Source organism: Penicillium malachiteum (genome assembly GCF_028827825.1).
Source record: "Penicillium malachiteum strain IBT 17515 chromosome Unknown utg000005l:1.0-9002435.0:326005.0-9005861.0, whole genome shotgun sequence".
Taxonomy (NCBI): Eukaryota; Fungi; Ascomycota; class Eurotiomycetes; order Eurotiales; family Aspergillaceae; genus Penicillium; species Penicillium malachiteum.
This window is the reverse complement of record NW_026643099.1, coordinates 392,688-417,165: the sequence shown is the minus strand read 5'-3', so window position 1 is coordinate 417,165 and position 24,478 is coordinate 392,688. Positions and strand designations below refer to the sequence as shown.

Below are 24,478 nucleotides of genomic sequence, written 5' to 3'. Positions count from 1 at the left end.
GCAGAGTGCGCAGTTTTCCGTATATCACGGCAATTTCGGGGAGTGGCTTACTGATGATCACTAGGATGAAACAAAGCGCTAGAGGATGGGGCGAACAACATGTCGAATGGATTGAAGCTATAAGCTTTTTTAACTTTTTCGATATCGCTTTTTACACGTGGTTTAAGGTACGCTGGGGTAAATATCGAAAATATCCAAAATATCCAAAATATCCAAAATATCCCAAATATCGAACATGGGGGGCCCTTTACTCCTTGGCGCTTACAGCCCTGAAGTCGCAAGACTGAAAACCCGGTCACCGATCTCTATACGTAGAAATACGGATCAAACTGACTCGAAATTGTTATTCAACTCAATTGAATTTTTTTTCTTTATCTTCATCTTGTTCATCCATTCGAATTGACGGTGGTTTAATATGCAAGCGGAGAAGAAAACGCGTCGAAAGCCTATTAAATCGTGTTTGGAGTGTAACCGCCGGAAGCAAAAGGTGAACAATTTGAAACAATTGCCTTCTGCGAGGGAGAAAGAAGAAATTCTAATGGTCATATTTTCAGTGTAATCGCGAGACGCCATGCAATCATTGTATAGGTAGAGGGGTAGAACATCTTTGCGTCTATTCTCCTCTTCCACCCTCCAAAGATGCTACCAGAGGTCGCTCTGCCTATCATGATTTACAAAGATCCAGTTCCACCTTCGAGGGAAGCCAGGAAAGGGACACATCCGCGACGATATCGTCGCATGACTCGGATTCTAATGTCTCGCCAACTTTATATTCGCTGTGGGTTTACTATGCAACACTTCGAGCTATTTCAACCTTCATCCCGTTATGAGTCACTCAAATTTTTCAATATTCAAGCCCCTAACTGTGACTGTCTCACAGAAATTCACCACAAATGAGGGAGTCCTTGCTCTCATCACCTCTCCACTCACCCCTGAGTCAACAACGTTCGAGTCGCAGGATCTGGCCTGAGCGGTCTGTCACAGACTTCTTAGTGAACATGTTTCTGCAATCGGTAAATCGAGTTCTGGAGATGATCCACGCGGAGTCATTTCAATCTCAGTATATAGCATGGTGGATGAGACAAGAAAATAATGAAGCTGCCGGAGACACCAAGATTTCAGACGATGATATGAACTTTGGACTGCTGGTGATTCGAATATGCCTCATGAGTGTTCAATGTCTTCCTCATACTGGGTACCCTACATCTACGACCGGGGTAATAAAAACACATCCAAGTCATCTAGAGCATTGGTTGTCCTCCATAGCTGATGAGCTAGATAACTCGTTGCAATCCAAGAAACCCACACTTGTGACCGTGCAGCATCGATACTATCAATTTTGTTATTTGAACAACTACGCCAGAATTCGAGAATCTTGGTCTGCCCTCAGTGCAGCCGTGAAAGATGCCCATGAGATTGGACTGCATCTTGAGATCTCCAATGTCCCTCTTTCTGAGTTAGAGAAGGAAATCCGCAGACGAACATTCTGGAGCTTATATGTTGGAGATCGGTATGTGGAGATTCCCTGGATTTGATCTGTTACTAGAATGATGTCATGATTGTTGCCATTCTCCACTGCAGAACTAACTGAGTTACCTTTGCATGTGCAGTTATATGTCAACATTTTTCGGGCATTGGCCACTCATCCCAGAGGGATACATTTACGTCGACCCCCCTCACGACAACCTCCAACCGCTTTCCATAAACCCTTACGTCCTGACATCATTCACCGACCGAATTTTCCACATTAAAATCACTCGCTTTGTCACAGCGTTCATGAGTCCGCCTTTTTGGCAACACGATCGAGTGGATTCCATCGCGATAGCAGAATTCACACGACAATTCCAGCAAGTCATCATAGACCAGCTCCCTCCAGTATACTGGTTACATAACCCTGGAAATACATGGGACGCAATAGATCCAGCCATCCCGGGCAAGAGAGAAATGCTAAGCTTCATCATCTGGGTAACGAAAGCTTCTCTCTATAAAGCATTCGCGGATCCTTCGAACAGTCTCCAACAACGAAACAGCCCGACTTTGAAAAACGGTTGTGATCTTATCGCTCTATCCCACCGACGAACCTTCATGGATTGTTCCAGCAAAGTGATTCGGTCAGTCGATAACTTGTACCATTTGATTGGCGATGAAGAAGGAGGCGCAGGCGAGAAATTGTTTTTTGTTCCCGCCTGCCTAGTAGAATCATTGGCCAACCTGGGTGTATGTCTACTCTCAATTCAGGCAGATGCGAAAAGCCTTGGGATGGATGGTATCCAGTTCCATAATGATCCCGAAATCCGACGACATTATTTGTCATGGTTTGATGGATTCAGTCTTTTGTGCCGACACAGTCAACGACAGCCTATTGTTACGAAAGGTGTAACGATGTTGGAAAGTCTGCATGAGACACTACGCACGTTTTATCAAACTGCGGAGCTGTTAGATGCGCAGACTGCTCAGCAACTCGCTACTGGGTCCCTTGTTACGGGACAGAGATATGAAGCGGGTCAATATCAACTGGAGCATGCACTGGTGTCGATGCATGCACATGGCGGGAAGAGAATCCAGCAATCCTCTTCATTCCCACTTCCTGCGTGGCTCCCTTCTTTTCTAGGCTCGCCAGGTCGGTCTTGGATCTTCCAGGATCCAGCGGCCTTTGCGGATTTAATGGGTTAGGGAATGGACCCCGGGTATATTATTATTATAGACACTCACAAAAGCATTGATTTCCCATTATGTACATACTAGGATTATGAAGAACGAAGTAATGCTGCCGCAGGTAAAAAGAACATTTTAATTTCGAGCAATTTGAACAGTACTACTCAGTGGTAAAAAGAAATTGCCAGTAATATTCTAGGAAAAGCTCTGCTGTAGAGCCTCTAGATAGCGCTCTAGATGCTGGAGGCTTTCAGCCGCGGCATAGATGATGCTATCTGGACGGAGGATAAAATATTTCGCTCGGTGGCTGTTCAGTCGACGCTTAAATTGGTTGATGTCATACCCGGGCGGATAATACACCCTGTAAGAAGATGGGGTGGTGCTGGAAAGGAGATGGGCCACATGGCATTGCGGTATTCATCCCTCACATTCTCTCTAGTATCGAAATGTACTTGGGATTCGACCGAGAGTATCGTTGATCGGATACTCGATCGCCGAATGAGTTGTTCTAGCTCCATTTGCTGATTTTCGTACTGGTCGGAATGAACAACCAGCAAAGTCATAATCGTGGAAACCCGTCTAAGTGCTTGGTCGAAGAGTTCAATGATGGTCTTTGCTCTGAGGGAGACGCGTTTGTACGTAAATTTGACCTAACCTGCCTCCGCCTCCATAATCGGCAAGAAATGCACCCTGTGGACAGTCAGAGTAGCCACGAGCTGCGGCTTTAACTGGAGGCAGCGCCAGTCTTGCTCGAGATAGAGACAGTAGTAGTTTAAGGAGTAAGATTTGTAGTGGATCAAACCAACTGGGCTCTTTATTGCACCACTCCCCGTTCTGTAGAGTCAAACGGGCGGAGATATCAACGCCCAAGCGCCGCTCCTCGGCCCAGGACTGTAGAGCGATAGACCGAAGCTTAATAGTTATCCGGTTGGACTTTTCCAACTCCGTTAAGATAGCCAATCGCCAAGCTAGGCCCTCAGCATCCGCAACACCACAAGCAACAGCCTGGCCACCAAATGGGGGGAACACATGGGCAGCATCTCCAATAAGAGCAATGCGCCCAGAAAACAACTTATTGACGACTTTGTGATTAAAGCGGAAAGGGCGACAGCGAAGGACTTGGATGCAGTCGCGAGGAAAGGTCACGGTAAGCGTTTCTCCCCTTGACACATGCACAGATCTTGTGATCATCGGAGTAAGACTCTCCCAGAACAAAGTAATTGCTTCTGATGAGCCTTCATCATCCCTATACTTCCATTCTGGAACAGCAAATTCATGACGCCATAGTCGCTCTGAGAGTGGACCAAACCGTCCGCACGCCGATGGTTTCCCCGGTGGTCGGCAAAAGTGCCAGTTGGCTGGCCAGAATAAATCATAGACAGCTTCTTCCGTGTATCCAAGTGTCCATGGTGGGAAATTTGGATGAGACTCCTTCGTCGGGAGGGCTATCTTCAAGTTCGCAGCAATCCAGGTGCCTTCATACTCGAATATTTCAGTCTCCTGTCGAATTCCGGCGGATTTTTCAAGAAAGCATTTGCGGCAATACTGCGTTTTCCATCTGCCCCAATGAGATAAAGACCGTGAACTTGAGATTGCTTCTCATAAGAGTCTATGTAATGGACAGTGACACTTTCCGCACTCTGTTCGTGCCCCACAGCCTCGCATGAGGATCTGAGCGTACAGAATTCTGACGCCATCAACAGCCCTCGTAGAGCGACCACTGTTGTTTTGTTTGCAGCGATCAGAAATCAAAAAAAATTCAAGGAATAGACAGATTCATAGCCACTTACCAAGTCGAGGCTGACTTTGAAGGATAGTAGTAGGGAGCACGTGCTCCATATTATCCACCATGAGAGGAATCTTCAACCAGGGTTCTTTTGATATTATCGTCGTGTGGAAATTCAGACTGTCAAGCTCTGTAAATGTAATTGTTAGTCTTCTGTCTCCTGTTTCACATGCCTTAGAATCGAGAGATATGAGGAGATGTCACCTTATCCTATCCAAGCCATCCGCTTCCCCAAGCCCAGCTTCCACAGAGATCGCAATGCATCGCCAGTGAGCACCACACCCCTCGGGTCAGTGGTAACTTCCGATTCCTTTCTAGAATGATTGACTACATGTACGTGACAAATAAGTCAGTCCGTCTCGAAGAAGCCTTGGAACAGATGGGGATATCAGAGTAGATTGCACATACCGTAACTTGCTGCTGGGCCAAGAAAAGCCCCAGGACCAGACCTGATGGTCCTGCCCCAAGGATGATAACGTCAGTTTTCATCTGGTCTATAGTGTGACCCGGAGTGAGGTTTTGTGCCAATGAATCTGGCTATTCTGTAGGTGAGGCGGGACTAAGGACGATATAAGAGTACCTTCCCCTTTTTCCACTTCGGAAATATTCCAGGAGCTTCAAGTTTGTAAATTCATCAAGCAGGAGTGAAGTGTACCGAGGTTGAATGATCACAGCATGGCGTGAAATACGTCACAAAAGACTTACCTAGTAAGTAGAGAAGAAAGTGGGACCTGGCCATCACAAAAGATCCTCCGCGGAGGATCTTTTCTTAGGTGGCTGAAACACCCCATGGTGAGAATTGTGGGGAATATTATGTACGTCCCTCCAGGGCTGACTTCTGAGTCATGCCAGTGACTCAGGTTTGTTCACATCCTCTCAGATAGCCATGTTCACATGCTCAACTACTCGGTAAGTAGTGTCTACAGGTAACTGGTGACCGAGACCTTTTTTCCATTTAGGTACCCACGGGGTTACCTACAGACTCGGAATTAGCTGGAGAGTTATCTGAAAGGGAAGGTTAGCTGTTATATAGTTGGATATACGCAAATAGTACTAGGGCCAGGGATATGATATAGGCTATTACAGAATTGAAAAAGAAGGATACAGTATTTTTAGGAGGCTAGATAGGATACCAGATACCCTCGAATAATGCGTGAAAATAAGAATATCCTCATTTTCAAAGACCAACTAAACATTTGAATCCACCCAGCAAATCTAAAATCTAATACAGAAGAACTCAAGATTCCGAGACAACAGGGGTTCTTTCAATAATCAAATCCAACAAAGTGGCTTATATCAGCCAGAGACTGAAGGCATACCAGAGTTTGGCTTTCACTAACTTCACTGCAAGTGCTCTAATTACGAAATAAAACGAGGTCTTGAATCAGCATTCATCTGGAAAAATGTACTTAGAACTGAGAACAGAAAAGCCTATCTAATCCATCAAGTACGAGAAAAGAAAGGATGGCCTCACAGGATAGAATCTTGCCCTTCCTCAAAAACCACTTTGTTCTTCAGTTTCCCCAGGCCGGTGATTTCAACTTCCATCACATCTCCATTCTTGAGAAGCTGACGAGGTTTTTGAAACACACCTACACCTGCTGGGGTACCGGTCATCACTACGGTATAAGCTGGGATTGTGGTGCCTGCAATGATTAAATGGATTAAAAAGGAACCTGAGATAATTCCAAGATTGAAGAGTAGCTTACTTTGACTCATCCAACTTAACACCTGTTCTGGAGAAAAGATCATGTCGGCGTGCATGGCAGTGTTTTGCCTCACTTCCCCATTGATGCGGGTAATTAGGCTAGCCTTTCCTTTGGCCTCGTTGAAGATATGCGGGCTCACGAGAACCGGTCCAATGGGTGCAAATTTATCAAAAGCTTTGGCGTAGAAGAACTGGCCTCCTGATTGCTCAGGAAGCTGGAAGAAGCGACAGGAAATGTCATTGCCAATCGTATATCCGAGAATATATGATGAGGCTTCCTCTGGTTTAACGTTCAGGCAGTCGCGTGAGGTAACGAAGACTAGTTCACCCTGGCAATTCGATTTCAATAGCTGATTATTTGCAAAAATGGGCATTTGGAGTCTCACTTCATAGTCAGGAAGGTGTGAGGCGCAAAAACGACTGATGGGGATGCTTTCGTTCGGCGCCGATAACGAGGCTGCAGGCTTAGTCCACAACGGGGGATTGAAAGGGACACGAAGCTATTTGACTTTGATTAAAGACTCAACAAAAATGACTTAAGTGGTTAAGTGGCATACGCTGGCCTCTTTGGCGTGGCTTTTGTAATTGAGGCCGACGCAGTAAATTGGGAGGTTTGTTTGAGGGATAGGTGGCAGAAGCTATTTGAAATAGAACGATAGTCGGATCAAAAATCTCACATTAAACAGTGAAAGGTGATACAGACCTTTTCTACTTTCTCCTGCGTCACATTTTTATCTTCGAAAAGGTCCTCGAAAGTTGGGAATGCGTTGACTGAGGCGCCAATTATGGGCTCGGTCGAGACACCTTTTGCAAAGAACTCGTCTCCTTTCTCCGTTTCGAAACGATAAAGGTACTCAAATCTAGCCATCATGGATAGCCTGGGTGATGCGATACAAAGAAGCACAGTTCTAGGAGATTAGTAGGTAGCATTAGAAAAGTTTGACTTTCACAAATATTTGTATGAAGGCCGCTAAGGTTGAATATGCCCCCGGGGCCATTGGCAGCAAGCATAATCCCGGAGAGGGAATGATTGGCGATCGCCTAGCCACTCTCCAGCGGGGTCTCCAGAAAAGTTACTCCACGGAGGATCTTCATGTCAAGCTCGGCTGATCTGATCATCCTCGTTAGCTTGGTAACTGGACAGACCCCACAAAAACGATATTTTTACTTTCCTTGCCGAGGTACAGTACATCTCAAAACCGGCGCGGCCCCTTTACTCTTTGGTTGATTCTCAAACCCTAGTGATTAAGCCGCGCTAATACATTTTGAGAGTTTTTCCGGAATACCCCTGTCGGTGGGGACCGTATTGTTTCTTACGGAGAGTATCTTACGGCTATGTTGAATGTATTCGCTTGTAACTTCAATACACTCGACACCTCTTTGGTACACAACCTCTTCATGATCATAAGTGGGTGGCACCAGGATGGCGCCCAATCTTACCACACTGGCTGCAACAGAAGTACCATCCTAAGAAGTCTCTCTTAATAAACAGATTTTTGGTAAAGCGCCGCCGAATAAAGGTAGTCGACCATAAATTATTACTCTGGTCATGTTAAAAACTCTTTGCGATCACCTGCTCGACAAGCCTAGCCTTTATCTTAACGAGATGGGGATTTTCCTATGGGACAAATTTAAAATTCAAACAACAAAATCGAGTACAGCACTATATCAGCCACGTCCTTGCTTCCAAGGGCGCTAAAGGCCTGGCGGTAGGGCCCGTAAAGAGTTGGGAGTGTGTACTGGTCAAGCCGATTTCGAGAAAGACTGTATGTCTTCGATATTAGCCCCCCCAAAAATACTTAGCTACAAGTACCAAAAAATGGAAAAATAGCTCTCTGTGGTATAGCACTATCCGAAGACGTTTATTGTCAAGTGATATATATTGCAAAAACCGAGATAGATTGAGCCGCGAGCGTATGAAATAAATTTAACTTGATAAAAAATACCAAGCCGATAAAAAAGTGGCTGAAACTCCGAATAAGATCCCAAAAATTCGTGTCACCGTACTAGAAGGGAGTTTTAGAACAAGAGCTGCCTTGCTCAGTGCCAGAGAAATCACGGAATCATTTGATAGCTCTATCTCAGATTGATTGGCGCTTTGCTCAAAACATGCATGAACAAGATTGCTTAAGAAATATGTCAGCCGTTCTGATGTTAGGCCAGTGAATTGGGAGTTTTCATCAGGCATGTTAGACACTACGAAGCCTTCGTGCTTTTGATTTGGATGCAATCGGCTATGGTAAGGGTACTTTTGTACACAGGGGGAACAGAGATCTATACAGGCGCATTGTCTGCATATAAAGCGAGTTCTGTTGATAATCCGGTTGCACATACTGCAGGAGATCTGGTAGATATCCGTTTTAGAGGAGGCATCCCGAGGCAGATGGAGCTGAAACAAATAGCGTGCGTCGTCTAATTGGCCAAGAAACAAAAAAAGACGGCCTAATTGTTGCAGAATGAGCCATGAAGACTTGGACATGGAATATGGAAGCGACTCGGTAAGTTTGAAGAGCGACCGATGAACAAATAGTTCTTGAGTATCAGGAGGGGTTAACACAAGGTGAGGGCAGTGACTGTGTATTTCTTGTAGCAGAGCTTCATGATGGGTTGCCCAGTCCATAACATGTCTCCCATAACCATCTAGGAGGGAAGGATCAGCGCCAGAATTCAGAAGCGTAATAGCAAATTCAATATGACCTAGGCAAACCGCAAGATAGAGAGGAGTTTGTAAGAATTCACTACGCTTGTTGAGAGCTGACACGAGTTGTGGAAACCGACGGAGTATGTGGAGCCTATTTTCTGAAGCTGCAACATGAAGAGGAGTACGGCCTAGTTTATCTGCAAGCAGTGAATCTGCTCCAGCATGAAGAAGAATTTGAACTTTATCAACATAACCCTCATGAGTAGCTGCCAAGAGAGGTGATCTATATCTACCACCCTGGGCGTTGACATCGGCACCTGCTTCGAGCAGTATCTGAATTGACTCAAGGCTTCTATTCCATGCAGCGGCCTGTAGAGTATTACCGTATTCACCACCCTGGGTATTCACATCGGCGCCAGCTTCGAGCAGTATCTGAATTGACTCAAGGCTTCCATTCCATGCAGCGGCCTGTAGAGTATTGCCAAAGTGACCACCCTAGGCATTCACATCGGCACCAGCTTCGAGCAGTATCTGGACTATCTCAGGGCTTCCATTCCATGCAGCGGCCTGTAGAGTATTGCCATATCTACCACCCTAGGTATTCCCATCGCCACCAGCTTTAAGTAGTATCTGGACTATCTCAGGGCTTCTATTAAATGCAACGGCCTGTAGAGCATTACCATACTGACCACCCTGGGCATTCATATCGGCACCAGCTTCGAGCAGCATCTAAACTATCTCAGGGCTTCTATTAGATGCAGCGGCCTGTAGAGTATTGCCAAAGTAACTACCCTGGGTATTCACATCGGCACCAGCTTCGAGCAGTATCTGGACTGTCTCAGGGCTTCTATTATATGCAGCGGCCTGTAGAGTATTACCAAAGTAACCACCCTAGGCATTCACATCGGCACCAGCTTCGAGCAGTATCTGGACTGTCTCAGGGCTTCCATTCCATGCAGCGGCCTGTAGAGCATTGCCATATCTACCACCCTGAGCATTCACATTGGCGCCAGCTTCAAGCAATATCTCCATAACACTGTGATAGCCTCCCAAAGAAGCTACTTGTAGCGCACTTCCATCTCTCTTTATTCCCAGATCCACGCCCTCTTTCAAGAGCCATTCGACAAATTCTAAATATCCACCACTGGCTGCCTCAGATAGTGGTGTCTTGCCGCTGTGGTTTTTTGCCACTTGGTCTGCCCCCTTCGTCCGGAGTATTTTGCCAGCTGTGACATGACCCCATCGGGCTGCCAAGTGTAACGCTGTATCTCCATTTCTGTTCCTTCTCATGACATCCTTAACATCCAACGCCACAGGCTCTATGAGATCCACTAGATTAGCAGCAGCAGCCATATATAACAGTGTTGTGCCTCTCGGCGGGCATACTCTGCTATGCTTATCTAGTTTCTGGTACATCTGGACCCAACGACCGAGCACTTTTTGTAGGATGTCTTTCTCATTCTGAACTATGCCAGGTCGAGAGTCGGCAGCCTTTTCCGCATGAATAAAGAGATTCGTAGTGGCGTATTTAAGTAAGGGATGTTTTTGGATGAAGTCCTCTCTGGTTCCTTTGAATCCACTGGTTTCTGCCGGTTTATGACTTATGGCAAGATACACTAGACACGATCGGTAAAGAGTTGCCTGGCATCGAAAAATAATCTGCTTCTCATTCATAGAAGATGTGCTTAGATCGACATCATGACACAAAGCCTTAAGCCCTTTTGTGCGCAAGAAATCATTGACCGACTGGTGTACCACCTGTACAGTCTCATTGTTATCTGCACTCGAGACTACTTCAGCTAGTCCGCCAGAAAGAGCCTTAATTCTTTGTAGCATATGTTTGTTGCTTTCGATGAATCCAGAGATCCTTTCCCACTTCTTTGGAGACAGCGCTTCCCGCACATTTTTAGCCACTAAAGCATACCGCATCTCGGCCACAGTCAGCGGTCGCTCAGCCAGACATACCCATTGAAAGAATAGAAATGACTGCTCCCGGTTCCTCTTATCTATCACATTATTCAGAATATACACGTAAACATCTTCCAGGCCAGCCGGGACCTCACGTAGCCAGGAACAGATATCGTTGAACGATTCCCTTTTACGAACCTTCTGCTCGATGAGGGGGAGTATAATATGAATCCATTGGAAGAATCCATTTGCCTGCCGGGTTAATTGCTCGACCAGCATTTCCCTCATCTTCTGACTAGTGTTGACTTTGGCCTCCGTCTGTATAAGGGAATCCTGGATATATGTGTTAATGTCTTGCTGATTATGATCTTCGACCTTTATCTCTATAGCCTGTCCACTTTCCATGATAGGATAGTGTCGACATGAGATACAAACTTGGATGTATAGCTTCTTTTTCTCAGCACGATCGACGAGCCGATGGAAATATCCTGCCAGCTGCTGAGCAGACGTAGCCCCAGCCTTATCTAGAGCATCCACAAAAACGACCACGTGCTGTTGGCTGGCTGATGCCAGAATGGCACTTGCTAGTAACTCCTCTAGCATCACTTGTGGCCATTGCCACTGACGTTTGCTATACCCGAACTGCTTACATCGCCGGTTGTATATCTCACGTATCTGAGGACACACTGTCGGGTCACGGTCGAAAATCTGGTTTAGTAATGATCTCAGCATCCCTAGCGGTGTACGTTGCATCTCTGTACCCCGGGCGGTGAAGAAAAAGTCCAGGCGGATACCTGAACTCTCATCCTGTGATATTTGGAGCTTGTCGTGTAGGAATAACATCAAGGTGGACTTTCCTGAACCTGGCTTGCCCTTAACCCAGAGCAGACCATGGGACTGGCTCCTCCAAGACTGGTACTGTTCCAGCTCTAAAATCCACTTGCAGGTATTCGCGTGGCATGGCTCGATATTATCTCTCCTATCTAGCATCTGCGGGAATGCTAGTGACTCAAGTACTTCTGTCACGGCTGTGAGTGGAAAGTCTGTTTGACTGGTAAGAAGCGATGCGAACCATTGTCTATATTCTGCTCTGGGGTCTCTCGTCGGCCTGGGTGGCAAAAGTGGCTGTCAGTCAATTTTGCCAGGTTTGAAGAAGGCTTTAGGTCTCTCACCAGATGAGAAATAGTTTTGAGTTATCGGACCATGGTTGGTCCCCACCTGAGTCCCCGAGTTCTCGCCACCAAACGATGTGGAATTCATGCTTAATAGCCAGTGTGCGATGATGTTGTCGCAGCCAGAGAGAAGGCTCTCATGTCGAGAAAGGGAAGCTCAGCCCCACAATCAGGTGATTGTCGGGCGCTGAACCTTGGCGGCTACTTATCCTATCAGGTTGCCCGTGGGCATCTAGCAAATGAGGAGGGATTGCGGGTCGGAAACGGGAGATCCACTTGAGAGTGGATCGAAGTGTGTATATAGTGGAGAGGGTAACACTATGTTTAGACAAGATCAGTGTAGTGCTAGGAGAAGAACAGTAACAACCACCACCAACAACAACAACCACCTCACAAAGTGTGCCGGGCAAGGTTCCGGATGGAAGATAGGGGTCACCAAGGTGGTGAGAAGAAGTGTATATTACAATACTAGCTAGAGATTAACTGTACATTCAACCAGTACGGTATATCATATGAGTAGTAGATGAAGATAAGCATACCCCACCACAATATTTACGACTAGATCCCATTACTATAAGTATTTAATCAATAAGGCCTAGGTAATGACCCAGTTATATGATAAATTGAGGAAAGTGAAAGTTATTCAACTTCGTAAGACCCTTGCTACTTGATTTTTGTGATTTGTTTGCAAGGTCATAGAAATTTCTGGACTCTGGATCACAATTATAATTACAGTACACAATGATGTATTTTTAGCATGGTATCATATCGTTTTCAGAATGATACAGGAAGAATAATATCCCGAGACTATTCCTATTTTAAACTGGCGGGTCTTGGCAATCGGGTTGGAGAATCAATCAAATAGTGTATGGTGGTTGCACCGGTTTCGGGACGTACTGTATTCGTGGACCTTATGAACTCCCTCATGAAAATGTGGAGCCCAAGGAGTTGAAATCATCAAATGACTGTATAAGACACAAATTGCCTGTTATCCTGCCTTCAAGGAAGTCATTAACGCTCATCTACTTGTCCTCACCATCATATCTACTAAGAGACTTTGGGGTGTAAAATTCGCATTCCTGAACATCAAAAATGTCTCTTTGGGTACTCGATGTGCTCGCACTGCTCCCCCAAAAATGGCAAAACTGGATACTACCACTATCCAGCATACCGACCGTCCAAAACGACCCATCAAAGGTCCAGCTAAGTCGCATCGCGCATGTTTACTTTGATCACCATGATCTCGAAGCATTCGCCAAGTTTGCGAATGATTTCGGATTTGTTGAGCAGAGCGCAAGGGCAAGACAATCTACTATCGCGGTTATGGCAAAGACCCTTACGTCTACGTCGCCTCTCAAGGCTCCAAATCAAAGTCGCAGTTCAAGGGCGCTGCCTTCATTGCAAAAGATCAAGAAAACTTTGAAAAGGCCGCGAAGCTACCAGGCGCCATCTGCAAGAAACTAGATGAGGCTCCTGGGGGCGGCGAGATGATCACCTTTGCGCGCCCAAATGGAACCTTCCTGTATGTGATACACGGTCAGACTGAGCGTGAGATAGACAACGTGAAAGAGCCACCGACAGCAACGCATGAGTTCCATGGACCGTTCAATTTCCCCTTTGAAAAACTTCGCAAGGGCCAGTTTCAGCGATACCATGACGGCCCTGCCTTGATCCACAAGCTTGGGCACTACGGCTACGTCTGCAAGGAGTTTCAGACTGAGTTGGAGTTCTATACGGGCAATTTCAACTTCGTTCATTCCGATATTCTGTATCTGCCCCAGTTCCCGGATAGGGAGGTCATGACCTTCATGCATCTGGATCTTGGTGCGGATTATACCGATCACCATACATTGTTCTTGCAGCGTGCTCCACCAACGGCTCGTGAGACATATCTTCATCATACTTCTTTCGAGGTGGAGGATTTTGATACGCAGTTAATGGGACATCGCTACCTTGCTAAGAAGGGGTGGACAAGCGTATGGGGTGTTGGGAGGCATATTTTGGGAAGTCAAATTTTTGATTATTGGTATGATAGTTCGAAGTTCAAGATTGAACATTATGCCGATGGAGATGTGGTGAATCAGGATAATCCGACAAGGAGAGAACCTGTTGGGCCGTTATCTGTTTGGGGTCCAGAGCTGCCTAAGGATTTTGGAGACAACAAAGCAACATGATAGCTCTGCATTTAAGTTTGTTCGACATTTTCTTTTAAATACTACCAATTAAAAATTATCCACTTCAGTGCCATGGATGCTATAGAGCCATCGAGAGATGATTCATAAACATCGAAGTCTTGCCTTCCGTGGATTTCTGCCTTCCTACAAATGAAATTAAGTCCACCATCATGATTTTCTTGCCATTGACTAACATATGGCTTGTATAGACTGATACCTCCAAGATCTTTGAACGCTTCCACATCTTCACAGTGCATTATCGTAGAATTGAATTTGCCAGGGGTTTTGCTTTCACGCATACCACAACCCTTTAGCTCCCCACTTTCATCAGGCTCTGCACATTTGTTCTTCATACATGCCCCTGTAATTTCTGAGCCTGATGCCTCGGTATAATAACCTCCAGGGCTTTCTACGTTAACTCGTGAGGGGGATAAAGGACCATGGATAGTTCCCACCGGAGGAACACTCGGAGGAACATCCGGAGGAACCGCTTGCGGGATCAATTATAACAACCAATCGCTGTCGTAGTCATGTTGCACGATACAATTAATGAAATAATTGTTTTCTGGGCGTAATTACGGATCATCTAGGAACTGGGATTTTTTCCCGACAAAGGATTTTGAATGATTTGACTTTATTCGTCTTATTCGACAACCAGGGGAAAGCTGAGATTAAACTGAGGTTCTTCCATCTCATAATCACTTGACATAGCTATAGAGCTCATCGATATCCAAATCGGCAATCTAATCCGTTTATTCCTGTATTGTGATCAAAACTGCAACTTCATACATTTGTTCTCTCCATAAGGTAGCTATGCCTATGTTTGCACTCATTACCTTTCATTACCGGCTGCAGCAGTGGTATCGGAAAAGAGCTCGCGATAGCCTTTGCGACCAAAGGAATCACTGTTCTTGCCACCGCACGGCGCACCGGATCTCTGGACAATTTAACTAGTCAGTATGACAACATTGAAAGCTTTTCCCTCGACCTCGACGAGCCAAACGGCATTGAGAAGTTAAGAGATGCCGTGGTGAAGCGCACAGATGGCCGCATCGATTTCTTGGTTAACAATGCCGGGACACATTACGCATCAACAGCGGTGGACCTAGAGATCGAAGAGGTCATGAAACTATTCCAAGTCAATGTATTTGCCGTCATGCGTCTAGGTCAAGTCTTTGTGCCGCTCCTCTGTCAGGCACCACGACCACGAATCGTGCAGATTGGGAGTGTGACAAGGAGCATACCGGTTGTATGGCAAGGACCGTACAATGCTTCCAAGGCTGCTCTTAGCCAACATTCCAAGACTCTTCGATTGGTAAGTCAAATCAGATCTAATCTACACTTGTGGAAAAATCACCCCAAGAGCATTCGATCTGACTGAAACCTAGGAGCTGATGCCACTGGGAATTGAAGTGGTTGAGATAGTGACTGGGTTCGTGTAAAGCAACATCCTACACCATGGGCTACACGCTCCAGAGCAGTCACTCTACCTTCCAATCAAAAGCACTGTTGAGCATATCAAGTATCAAGGGAATGAAAATGGCATGCGGTCACAAACTTACGCTACCTCTGTGGTTGCAAAGCTCATGCAGCCACGGATCAACTCCGAAATTTGGGAAGGGGGGTTGGTGAGATCTTTACGCTTCTTTACTACGTTCCTTCCATTGAAGGTATTGGTGGGTTGCTCATTTTGGTGGTGATTTATTTAGAACTGGATCCTATTCCGACGATTTAAGCTCGACCTTATTAAACGATGAGAGAATACTTGAATGGCTGTTTACTTAGATAGGTAAATCACTTATTCTGCAGAAGTACTTGTAGCGAATTAAACTGCGTGCCGGCCTATCTAGTTCTACTACATACTTCGGTCTTCCTAGAGCCTTCTCCATGTAAATTTAGTCAACTGGTCAACTGTATGTACCATGAATTAGGGTCTCGGCATTTTGATGTTTCACATTCTCCACAGAGCTATCTGAAAATCTTCAGTGATGATACAAGGGCTCATGACAAGTTGTTTAATATTGATTGAGATGATGTCGATAAACTCAGTCTCTTTGTATACACTGACCAACTGACCCACAGTACCAGATCCAAGTCAATAGCTGAAGGATCTTGACAGCTTCCACAATTCTCCCCAAGCCCAATCGAGCCATCTGAGGATCGCGGAAGCCGTTGTTCAGGGTATGGAGGCTTGCACAGTGGATATTCGCTTATTCCTTCGATGAACTTAGAAGGGAATAGCCGTTGGGGCCATCTTGATGATTGGACAGAGTGGGTCTCGCCGTGTTGGGGGCCACAAAAGGCGTCGAAGTGCACGGAGTCTCTGACGCCATACCATCATTCATACAAACACCAACCCTTGATGAACGGTCGGCCTTCTGCTCTTTATATTGCTTATATTGTTCACTGGACAGAGACACAACATGGGAGGGAGACCGTGGTCAAGTAAAGGGTGCGGGGCATGCAGACAGCGGAAGGTCAAGGTCAGTAACATGAAGCTTTGGACCCTTCCACCCGTTGAATGTGTCTGAAAGAAAGATTGACGATTTTTCATAGTGTGACCTCCAAAAACCAGGATGTACACGGTGCTTCAAACGTGGCCTGACTTGTCCTGGCTATCCGCAAGATAATCTGTTTTTCAGCCATTATAGTCAATCAAAACCGTCAGGAGAGTTGGTAAACAAGGCAAAGCCAGAGGCTCCCGCCCCCGCACCAGCCCGCGTGCAACGATTACCGGCTAGCATGGAGTCACGCTCGCAAAATCGAATGCAGCTCTCGGCGGTGTTTTGGGAATCCTATTACCCGGTGAACCTCGATATCAAAGCCATCGGGGAAGTGGATCTGTGGTTCCAACTCATGGCCAACTTCATGGCGCTCCCGGCCAAGACTAAAGCTTTGGAAAATGCCATCTCAGCGTTGTCATGTCTGTATCTCGGCGCGGCCAAGGGTGATAAACAGCTGATGGGTAGTGGCATGCAACTATACAGCAATGCGATCCGCCATGTGTCAAGTCAACTTGCCAAGGGGTCTGTCAGTACTGATGTGATCTACACTGGCGTCATATTTAAAGCGATCGATGTAAGCTTTGTGGCTCTTTCTAAAGTTTCGAATCTGACAATTTTAGACTTTCAACTGTCCGAGCGGTGTCAGTCCGCTCATCGCTCATATGGAAGGACATAACACATTACTTCGACATTCAGATGCCATGGGAAAGAACAAAATCTTCAAACCTGTTTATAAACTTCTGAAACAGAATCTGGTAAGAGATTTCCAGTTAGATGGCTCGAATGAATACAACTAACCATCATAGATGTACGCCCCGTTAATATTATCCAAAAGTTCAGGTAGCGATTTCGACTATCTGAAGAAGCATAATGACGACCCAACTTTTGATGAGCTCTTCGAAGTCTATGTCGGAATCACATCTCTTGTTGCAACTGCAAGATCAATAGGCGCTGGCTCACCAAACGAGGCTGCTTGCACGCGACTTCTCCGCCAATGTCTTGGACAAAGGAAAAAGGCTATGGAATGGTACTACCAACATATAGAGAATATCGGTGGTCCACCTATCCAATGTCCCATCGACGAATGGAATCCCAAGAATCACACTCTCCCTCCATCAGAGAAAGTGTTCACCTATCTATACGACTTTGACTCATTCCGGAATGCCGAGATGCATGTGTTCTTCTGGAAAGCAATGGCCATTCTCCAAACAATGATTTATCAATCTCGGATACGAGTCTTACGACATAATGGAAGATTTGGTCCAAAAATCGACGCAGAAAGTTATAATGAGCTCCGGATAGCGGGCGCTTACGCCGACAACATTTGTCGCGCTATACCATATTGGCTCCAAGACAAAATGGGTTCATACGGCGTGTTGAAAATTACGAGCGTTCTCATTATTTTGTTCAAGATCTATACCCATCTCAGGCACATCAAAATGTTTCTCTGGGTGCAGCATGTCTGTAAACAGTTAGCAAATGATGGAATTGACTTGGCTGCATGTCTGAGTCATGTATGGTGGAAATACTGGATCGCGTGCAAAGACCCCACGGTGAATTTTGAGATCAGCTTGGTATTCAACATGAACTTTACGGACGGAATCTCTAAAGTTTCTGAGGATGATGACGCTACTGTGACTGAAATGGGGGATGGGGATTCTACAGAGCTTGAAGTGGAAGAGAACTCCGAGGTACCTGAGACACGAGAATCTTCAGGTTCACTAATCTTCGTGTCAGAAAACCCAATTGGGTGATTCTGTCCCATGTCATCCAATCGATTAATTATCCGAAACCCAATATTCCAAGTATTTGACATGCAGATATCGCAATACAGAATCATGGCGCGATTGCATTAGGCGCCCTGTCTTGGCTAGAATCACCCAGACAGACGATACATAGATTCAACCTCGAACAATATCCAAACACTAGTAAAAATTAGATTTAAGACCACCTCCAGGGCTGCGATTTTCTCACGTTGTCAGGACTTAGCATCATAGACTCATAGTGTTCGGTTTCGTTACTGCTTCATCTGATCCTTTATGATCCGGAGCGTTTCTGCTGATCCTCACCTCCCGAGAGACGGGCATCGCTCCGAGCCTTGATCTGACCACGAACTTGGAATATATAGGCTAATTCCTCGTGAAGAATTCAGCCACCCGACCGTAGGTGTCATATTTAAGTACGGGGGTGACGATGCGGGGTGCATAAGTCGTGACGCCGGTGCTAATGTGGCTTGCACATTCGTCACCAGGCCACCTCGGGTACACGCTAGTCTTCAACTCCTTCAATACCTCCTATTGCTGACCTGACATCCCCATAAAACATCATTTCATATGACAGGTCTATAAATGAACCTGACATGAAACTCATCGATCCATCGTGTCACCGAATCAATTCTGATGAATTTCGGAAGATTCTCGGAGACGGCATGGAAGACTCTGTTCATCTGAAAAAAGAACTAAACTCCGTGAGCGGGCCGACGCCGTCGTCTCAGATTCCCTCAAGACCGGAGATCTTCCAAAAACTGCAAAGTGCTCAACTCTAATTTCTCATGCAAGCATGGAAAACCCCAGTCGTGGAAAAAAGCACTACCACGAGGCTCCGGGACACGTACTCGAGGCTCGAGCGATATTGACCCCTAGCCTTGGAAGGCTTCTGGCGGATAAATTTGAGAACCGTTAACATTGTGGATCCACTTGGATCAGGTACGGGTTTCTATTTTGCCTACTATATCCGGTGGAGCTCCGAAGTTACCAGCTGAGACAGGACCACTCCGTGCTCTATATGGAATATCCACTGCGGATTACCTTCCAGATCAACGGCATATGATGGATTCTGGGCCTTATTTAATGAGATGATTCTCCCTGGATCTTGTCATTCTTTGATTCAAGTTCGATTCTTCAAGGGTTCTTTCTCATTCGCCTGTCCTCTCCTTATTACTTCATTCTATTCTATCACTTCATCATGAAGTCCTTCCTCGCTCCTCTCTCTCTCTTTTCCCTGCTACTGGCTGGCCAGTGCACCGCTGCAACAATCCCTACTCGCTCCATCTCGAAGCGAAGCACCGAAACCTGCGATCAATGGGGTACTATCACAACCGGAAGCTACATCGTCTACAATGATCTCTGGGGCGAAGACTACGCTACTAGTGGTGAGCAGTGTGTCGGTGTTACCTCATTGAGCGGCACCGACCTTGCCTGGTACACCACCTGGACCTGGGCTGGTGGCTCTTCCAACGTGAAGAGCTACGCCAGTGCCGCGCTGCAGTTCACCGCTGCTACTCTGAGCAGTATCACTAGTATTGAGAGTACCTGGAAATGGAGGTGAGAGTGCACTCTTCTTATATGAAAACACGAAAATTGTACGCTAATGATACGCTACAGCTACTCTACTACTAATATCGACGCCGATGTCTCTTACGACATGTTCCTGGCTTCTAGCGCGACCGGATCCGACAAGTACGAGATTATGGTCTGGCTTGCAGCGTACGGTGGTGCAGGACCTATCAGTTCTACTGGATCATCTGTTGGAACTACTACCGTCGGGGGTGTGGAGTTTAGTCTGTACACTGGTCCTAATGGTGATACCACAGTCTACAGCTTCGTCGCCTCGAAGACTACCACTAGTTTCTCGGCTGACCTGAAGGAATTCTTTACTTACCTGATTGATAATGAGGGCCTGAGCTCCAGTCTCTACCTGGTCGATGTTCAGGCTGGTTCTGAGCCTTTCACTGGCACTGATGCCACCCTTACCGTTTCCAAGTACTCCGCCGCTGTGTCAACTTAAATTTCTATCTGCTAGAGATTGGAAGATCAGTGGTCGATGTCAGAATTTGAGTTTGACTTGAAGTTGCCCCTATTTCTTTTGTGAATACTTGTATTTAGGGAAGGGATCTGGAATCAATTCTCACCAGGACATTGTGTGCGTCCAGATTTCAATATACCATCATCAATATAGCATTTCACTCGCATTATCTGTGGTAGCAATATTAACAAGGTTTCAAGTAACCGTTCTAGCCGCTCGGTACAGTGAATCCTTAAACAGCAGCCGAAGTACCTCAAACGTTCAAGTTTGCACATGCTGAACGCAATGATGAGTGTCTAGCTAAGATGGCAGATATTCTACCAGCTAAATTAGCCCTGTATAGATACATTGATGATCAAGAATAGGTACGGTATGCAGGTAACAGGAAAGGGAAAGTTCAGTGGCCACGTCGGTGGCCTTTGCAGTAGTCCACGGGTAGAGGTCATCCTGATTTCGCATCAGCCATGAAGGTATGGATGGAAGGGGTCAATACAATGGTACGATTTTTCACTACTACTTGGTTCAAGATTATGGATGCAAAAATTGAAGTTATTCCTGTGAGTGAGCATCATTATTGTATGTCCTGTGTGGACTATAAAATATCGAAGGATAAGTACATCTGTAGGGTACATCAAGGAAAGGTCTAAGTCATATAGTAAGAGGGTGGGAAATTTCTGGAAAGAGAGAACGACGAACACCGCATGAACCGAATCAAGATCAAGACAACATAGAGCACATGAAACGCAATGACCAACCCGGGTAAATGCATAAGAATGTAGCACAAAGAAGAAAAAGACAAGGGTGACCGTCATGTTTGGATCTACGGGACTCGGGACTGGGCGAAACAAGGGGTATTGTCACAGGATATGCGTATCAACGGTGAAATGCTTTTTGCCAAGAAGCAGTAATAAATGGTGTAGGGAAATGAGAATCAAAAGAATCGGTAAGATAAATAGGTGAAAGTACTAGTCGGCGCGCCAGTCACATTGAGTCGAGTCCCGCTCGATCTAGTGAGGCCGACCAATACGTCCACCCATGTAGGAACCGGTTGCCGAGGCAAGGAATCGAGCGACAAAGCCACCACCTGAGTGACCGTGCACCTTCATCTTCTTGCTTGGTTGGCGGATTGGCTCGAAATGTTGCTTGGTGTCCAATGCTGCGACGTTGACGTAGCTGTATGTCAAAGACACTGAAGGACTGGAGTTGGGGTCATTCACCATGACCTCATCGTTGCTGTGAGATGATACAGTGCTGAGGCTACCTGGGGTGCCTCGGGAGCTTGGAGCAATGCTAGATGAGCGAGAGCAGAGGGAGTTGAATGTCTCGGCGTGGGAAAGACCTGGAACGTCCCGAATGGATGGAGGTGAAATAGAGCGAGTGGGTCGGTGTGGAGATGTGCGGTGGCGGTTGTAAGGGTTGTAACGATCGGTCTCCGCAAGGGCTTGGGGAGATTGATTGTTGTGCATACTGGGACAAGAGGCATGAGTTGGGAGGCGGCGAAGAGAGTGATCCGCGACCCGACGACCATCTACTCGAGCTTCCAGTTTCTGACGACGCAGGCGGCTGGCCAGCAGATCCGCCGAAGCATGCAGACGACGCCTGGTAATCATGTTAGTGGATGTAACATGTAGTTTGGAGATCACGTACGCATACCATTCCCGATGCGCCTGTTGCTTGCGCTTGTGCTCCTCCTCGGCTTCCTGTTGGCGTTGTTGAATTTCAAGACGTTCGCGAATAGGTGCAAGGAAAGGCTCCAGGTAGGTGAGCAGATCCTCCTCGGTCACGCGGGTATCCCAATCCAGCAGGAACAGCAGCTGACGTTCCATCAAGTTCACCTCAGGAAGTGAGAAACCAAAACCCTCAAATCCCTTCACCGATGTATACCGTGCCCAGTGCTTGTTCTTGGGACTCGAGTCATTTAGGTTCTTTGCAGCGAGGATCAAAGAGGCGAGGAAGATCCGGTGCACAGTGCATCGCATGCCCTTGGCGACGGGAGGGAGACGGGCACGGAGACGGCCGAGGTACACGAGGGAACTCATGAGAGTGGGCACCTGAACCTGAGAGCGAGCGACCAGGGATGCAATAAAAGCTTCTGTTGAAGGCAGGGCGGGAAGGTTGTCTTCTGGGTCCATAGGAGGGGTGGCCGGGGGAGTTGGTTGACCATGTTGGCTGACTGCGTTGATCACATGGGCCTCACACCTGATGACCTGTGAAGCTTGTTGAGCAAGATATGAGATCATCTCACAAGACACTCGCTGATGAACAAATTCATCTAGAGCTGCTCGGTTTAGCGACATGGTCGCTGGTAGGGTGCTCTGCATTGTAGAGAAAGGGAATGACGGTAGCAGTCTAGGCTGCTAATGTAGGTAAAATGAGAGAGAAAGAAGGAACAAAGGATGGTAAATGAACAAAGTAAAAAGTAACTCTTTGTTCGGGAAAATCAAGGTAGGTAGAATTCCTGGACCAGCCGGGAAAATATGGAGAAGATGTCGATGTTAAAAGAATGTTGCAGTAAGGATGAGGTTGTCGTGTCAACCTTTTCAATGTTCTTATCGATAGCCCTAACTGAGATGGAGTTCTCCAAACTGAGACCTGCTTAAGCGGAGAATTTAATCCGAGAGACAAAGTCCACACTTTAATGAATTTGTGGAAGCAATAGATTGAAATGATGTTGCAGAGATTAATAGGTCAGGGAGGATGAAAAAAAAATATAGAGGAAATGAGGTGATTAAAATAAAAAGAGGTTGATGGTATTATAGAAGTCACCAAAAAGAAGGGAGAGTGACGACGTTGAGCATGTGGATGAATCTCGTGAAGAATCTGAACATTGAAAGGGAATCCTAGACTAGATATAGCTCCGGTATGTAGAATAAAATAAGATAGAAATAAGATAGAAATAAGATAGAAATAAAAAATAAATAAAAAAGAAAATAATAAAATAATAAAAAAAGGAAATCTTAAGGCGGCTGGAGCTGCAAGGACCAGTTAGAGCGCCATGGGGAGGGAACAGGGGCAGTTTGAGCCTGTCTCCAAGACTGCATAGTTGGATCTGAATCCAACCTATTTGGCGCGCGGGGACCTGAGACTGTTAGTGATTTAGTGAATTTGGCTCCATAACTCCATAAAGATTGACCGATTGACTGGATTTACTGGAATGCCGTAGTCTCCGTAGTGGAGCTGAACTCTCAGACGTGTCGGGTATGTACTATTATGTTCATCCCTAGATTCAATCCGATATACTAGCCACCACTCATTATTTTAGAATGAGTATGTACTCTGGATTCTGGATGAATGATTCGTCTCTCTAAGAATAGTTTCATGTTTCCTGCTAATTATCTCCAAGCGCTTCTCTCAAAAATAAAAATGTGCGATCGTCATGTACTCCGTACTTTAGACCTTGACTCCACTAGAGTCCACTCTGCGAGGAGATCAACCGGGTCTCCACCTAATACCAAGGATGGCAAGGAAACCAGTCTATCCAACAAATCAGATCATTATATCCCTTAAGCCCAAATAAGCCCAAAATCAGCTAACTTCAGCCCTTCTATTCGATATGAAACTTAAGACGCGGGGGAAGTTACAATATCCTAGATCCAAATGCCAGGTCAGATTCTCCACACGAGAATGGGGCGGATCCCATAATCCGAGTTGATCTGAACCTGTCAATAGCACATCTGGACTCGAACAGGAATCTAGGCACCAGAGGGACTGACCAGGGGATTCAGATATGGAATACCCTCGATTACCAGGTAAACTCCATCAAACCAGGTTTATTCCATTTCTATTCTTAAACATTTGAACTAGTATTGAGCAGTCTAGTCTCCTGTAGCACAAATCCTCAATACTTCGTATGGATTAGAATCCCCAGCTGAACTAATTGATGTACCACCTAGCGGCATCCACGGATCCAAAAGTTGACCTATGAACGATGTGGCAAGTCGCGTTTCAATTTGGCGCCTGGAAAGCGGACCACCCAATAACCATGAAAAAACGACCTGTGTGGCCCAAGGAGTGTCCGTGCGGAGGATTCGCCTCTGCCAAATGACCCCTGTCACACGGCGCCACGAGCAAGTGGGTCAGGAGTCGCGACTCCGCGCGAACGTTTGGACCATTTTAAGCGTGTTCG

At 46.2% G+C, this 24,478-nt stretch overlaps 10 protein-coding genes across 10 annotated transcripts; 5 read left to right on the top strand and 5 right to left on the bottom strand.

Annotated features, from left to right (window-relative positions):
• Positions 1-893: 893 nt before the first annotated feature.
• On the top strand, positions 894-2,673 carry N7483_010182 (fungal specific transcription factor domain-containing protein; the record flags this gene model as incomplete). The annotated part of the gene is made up of 2 exons (XM_057093609.1): positions 894-1,510; positions 1,611-2,673. 2 exons carry the CDS (start codon positions 894-896, stop codon positions 2,671-2,673), a joined length of 1,680 nt encoding a protein of 559 aa, XP_056939580.1.
• Positions 2,674-2,850: 177 nt separating this feature from the next.
• N7483_010181 (uncharacterized protein) lies at positions 2,851-3,218 on the bottom strand (the record flags this gene model as incomplete). Its single annotated transcript, XM_057093608.1, has 2 exons — positions 2,851-2,930; positions 2,999-3,218. The coding sequence occupies 2 exons, from the start codon at positions 3,216-3,218 to the stop codon at positions 2,851-2,853; spliced, it is 300 nt and encodes a 99-aa protein (XP_056939579.1).
• Positions 3,219-3,255: 37 nt separating this feature from the next.
• Positions 3,256-4,494, bottom strand: N7483_010180 (putative monooxygenase; the record flags this gene model as incomplete). The annotated part of the gene is made up of 2 exons (XM_057093607.1): positions 3,256-4,130; positions 4,446-4,494. 2 exons carry the CDS (start codon positions 4,492-4,494, stop codon positions 3,256-3,258), a joined length of 924 nt encoding a protein of 307 aa, XP_056939578.1.
• A 1,417-nt stretch (positions 4,495-5,911) lies between these two features.
• Positions 5,912-7,020, bottom strand: N7483_010179 (fumarylacetoacetate hydrolase family protein; the record flags this gene model as incomplete). The annotated part of the gene is made up of 5 exons (XM_057093606.1): positions 5,912-6,087; positions 6,151-6,478; positions 6,536-6,649; positions 6,707-6,787; positions 6,853-7,020. The coding sequence occupies 5 exons, from the start codon at positions 7,018-7,020 to the stop codon at positions 5,912-5,914; spliced, it is 867 nt and encodes a 288-aa protein (XP_056939577.1).
• Positions 7,021-8,699: 1,679 nt separating this feature from the next.
• N7483_010178 (uncharacterized protein) lies at positions 8,700-11,958 on the bottom strand (the record flags this gene model as incomplete). The annotated part of the gene is made up of 5 exons (XM_057093605.1): positions 8,700-8,789; positions 8,857-9,285; positions 9,694-11,717; positions 11,771-11,806; positions 11,871-11,958. The coding sequence occupies 5 exons, from the start codon at positions 11,956-11,958 to the stop codon at positions 8,700-8,702; spliced, it is 2,667 nt and encodes an 888-aa protein (XP_056939576.1).
• Positions 11,959-13,006: 1,048 nt separating this feature from the next.
• Positions 13,007-14,044, top strand: N7483_010177 (uncharacterized protein; the record flags this gene model as incomplete). Its single annotated transcript, XM_057093604.1, has 2 exons — positions 13,007-13,067; positions 13,161-14,044. 2 exons carry the CDS (start codon positions 13,007-13,009, stop codon positions 14,042-14,044), a joined length of 945 nt encoding a protein of 314 aa, XP_056939575.1.
• An 813-nt stretch (positions 14,045-14,857) lies between these two features.
• On the top strand, positions 14,858-15,486 carry N7483_010176 (uncharacterized protein; the record flags this gene model as incomplete). Its single annotated transcript, XM_057093603.1, has 3 exons — positions 14,858-14,865; positions 14,900-15,359; positions 15,433-15,486. 3 exons carry the CDS (start codon positions 14,858-14,860, stop codon positions 15,484-15,486), a joined length of 522 nt encoding a protein of 173 aa, XP_056939574.1.
• A 1,300-nt stretch (positions 15,487-16,786) lies between these two features.
• Positions 16,787-18,302, top strand: N7483_010175 (uncharacterized protein; the record flags this gene model as incomplete). Its single annotated transcript, XM_057093602.1, has 3 exons — positions 16,787-17,122; positions 17,169-17,303; positions 17,355-18,302. The coding sequence occupies 3 exons, from the start codon at positions 16,787-16,789 to the stop codon at positions 18,300-18,302; spliced, it is 1,419 nt and encodes a 472-aa protein (XP_056939573.1).
• Positions 18,303-19,512: 1,210 nt separating this feature from the next.
• xgeA (putative endoglucanase) lies at positions 19,513-20,334 on the top strand (the record flags this gene model as incomplete). Its single annotated transcript, XM_057093601.1, has 2 exons — positions 19,513-19,871; positions 19,932-20,334. The coding sequence occupies 2 exons, from the start codon at positions 19,513-19,515 to the stop codon at positions 20,332-20,334; spliced, it is 762 nt and encodes a 253-aa protein (XP_056939572.1).
• Positions 20,335-21,359: 1,025 nt separating this feature from the next.
• N7483_010173 (cyclin family protein) lies at positions 21,360-22,673 on the bottom strand (the record flags this gene model as incomplete). The annotated part of the gene is made up of 2 exons (XM_057093600.1): positions 21,360-21,951; positions 22,000-22,673. 2 exons carry the CDS (start codon positions 22,671-22,673, stop codon positions 21,360-21,362), a joined length of 1,266 nt encoding a protein of 421 aa, XP_056939571.1.
• Positions 22,674-24,478: the final 1,805 nt, after the last annotated feature.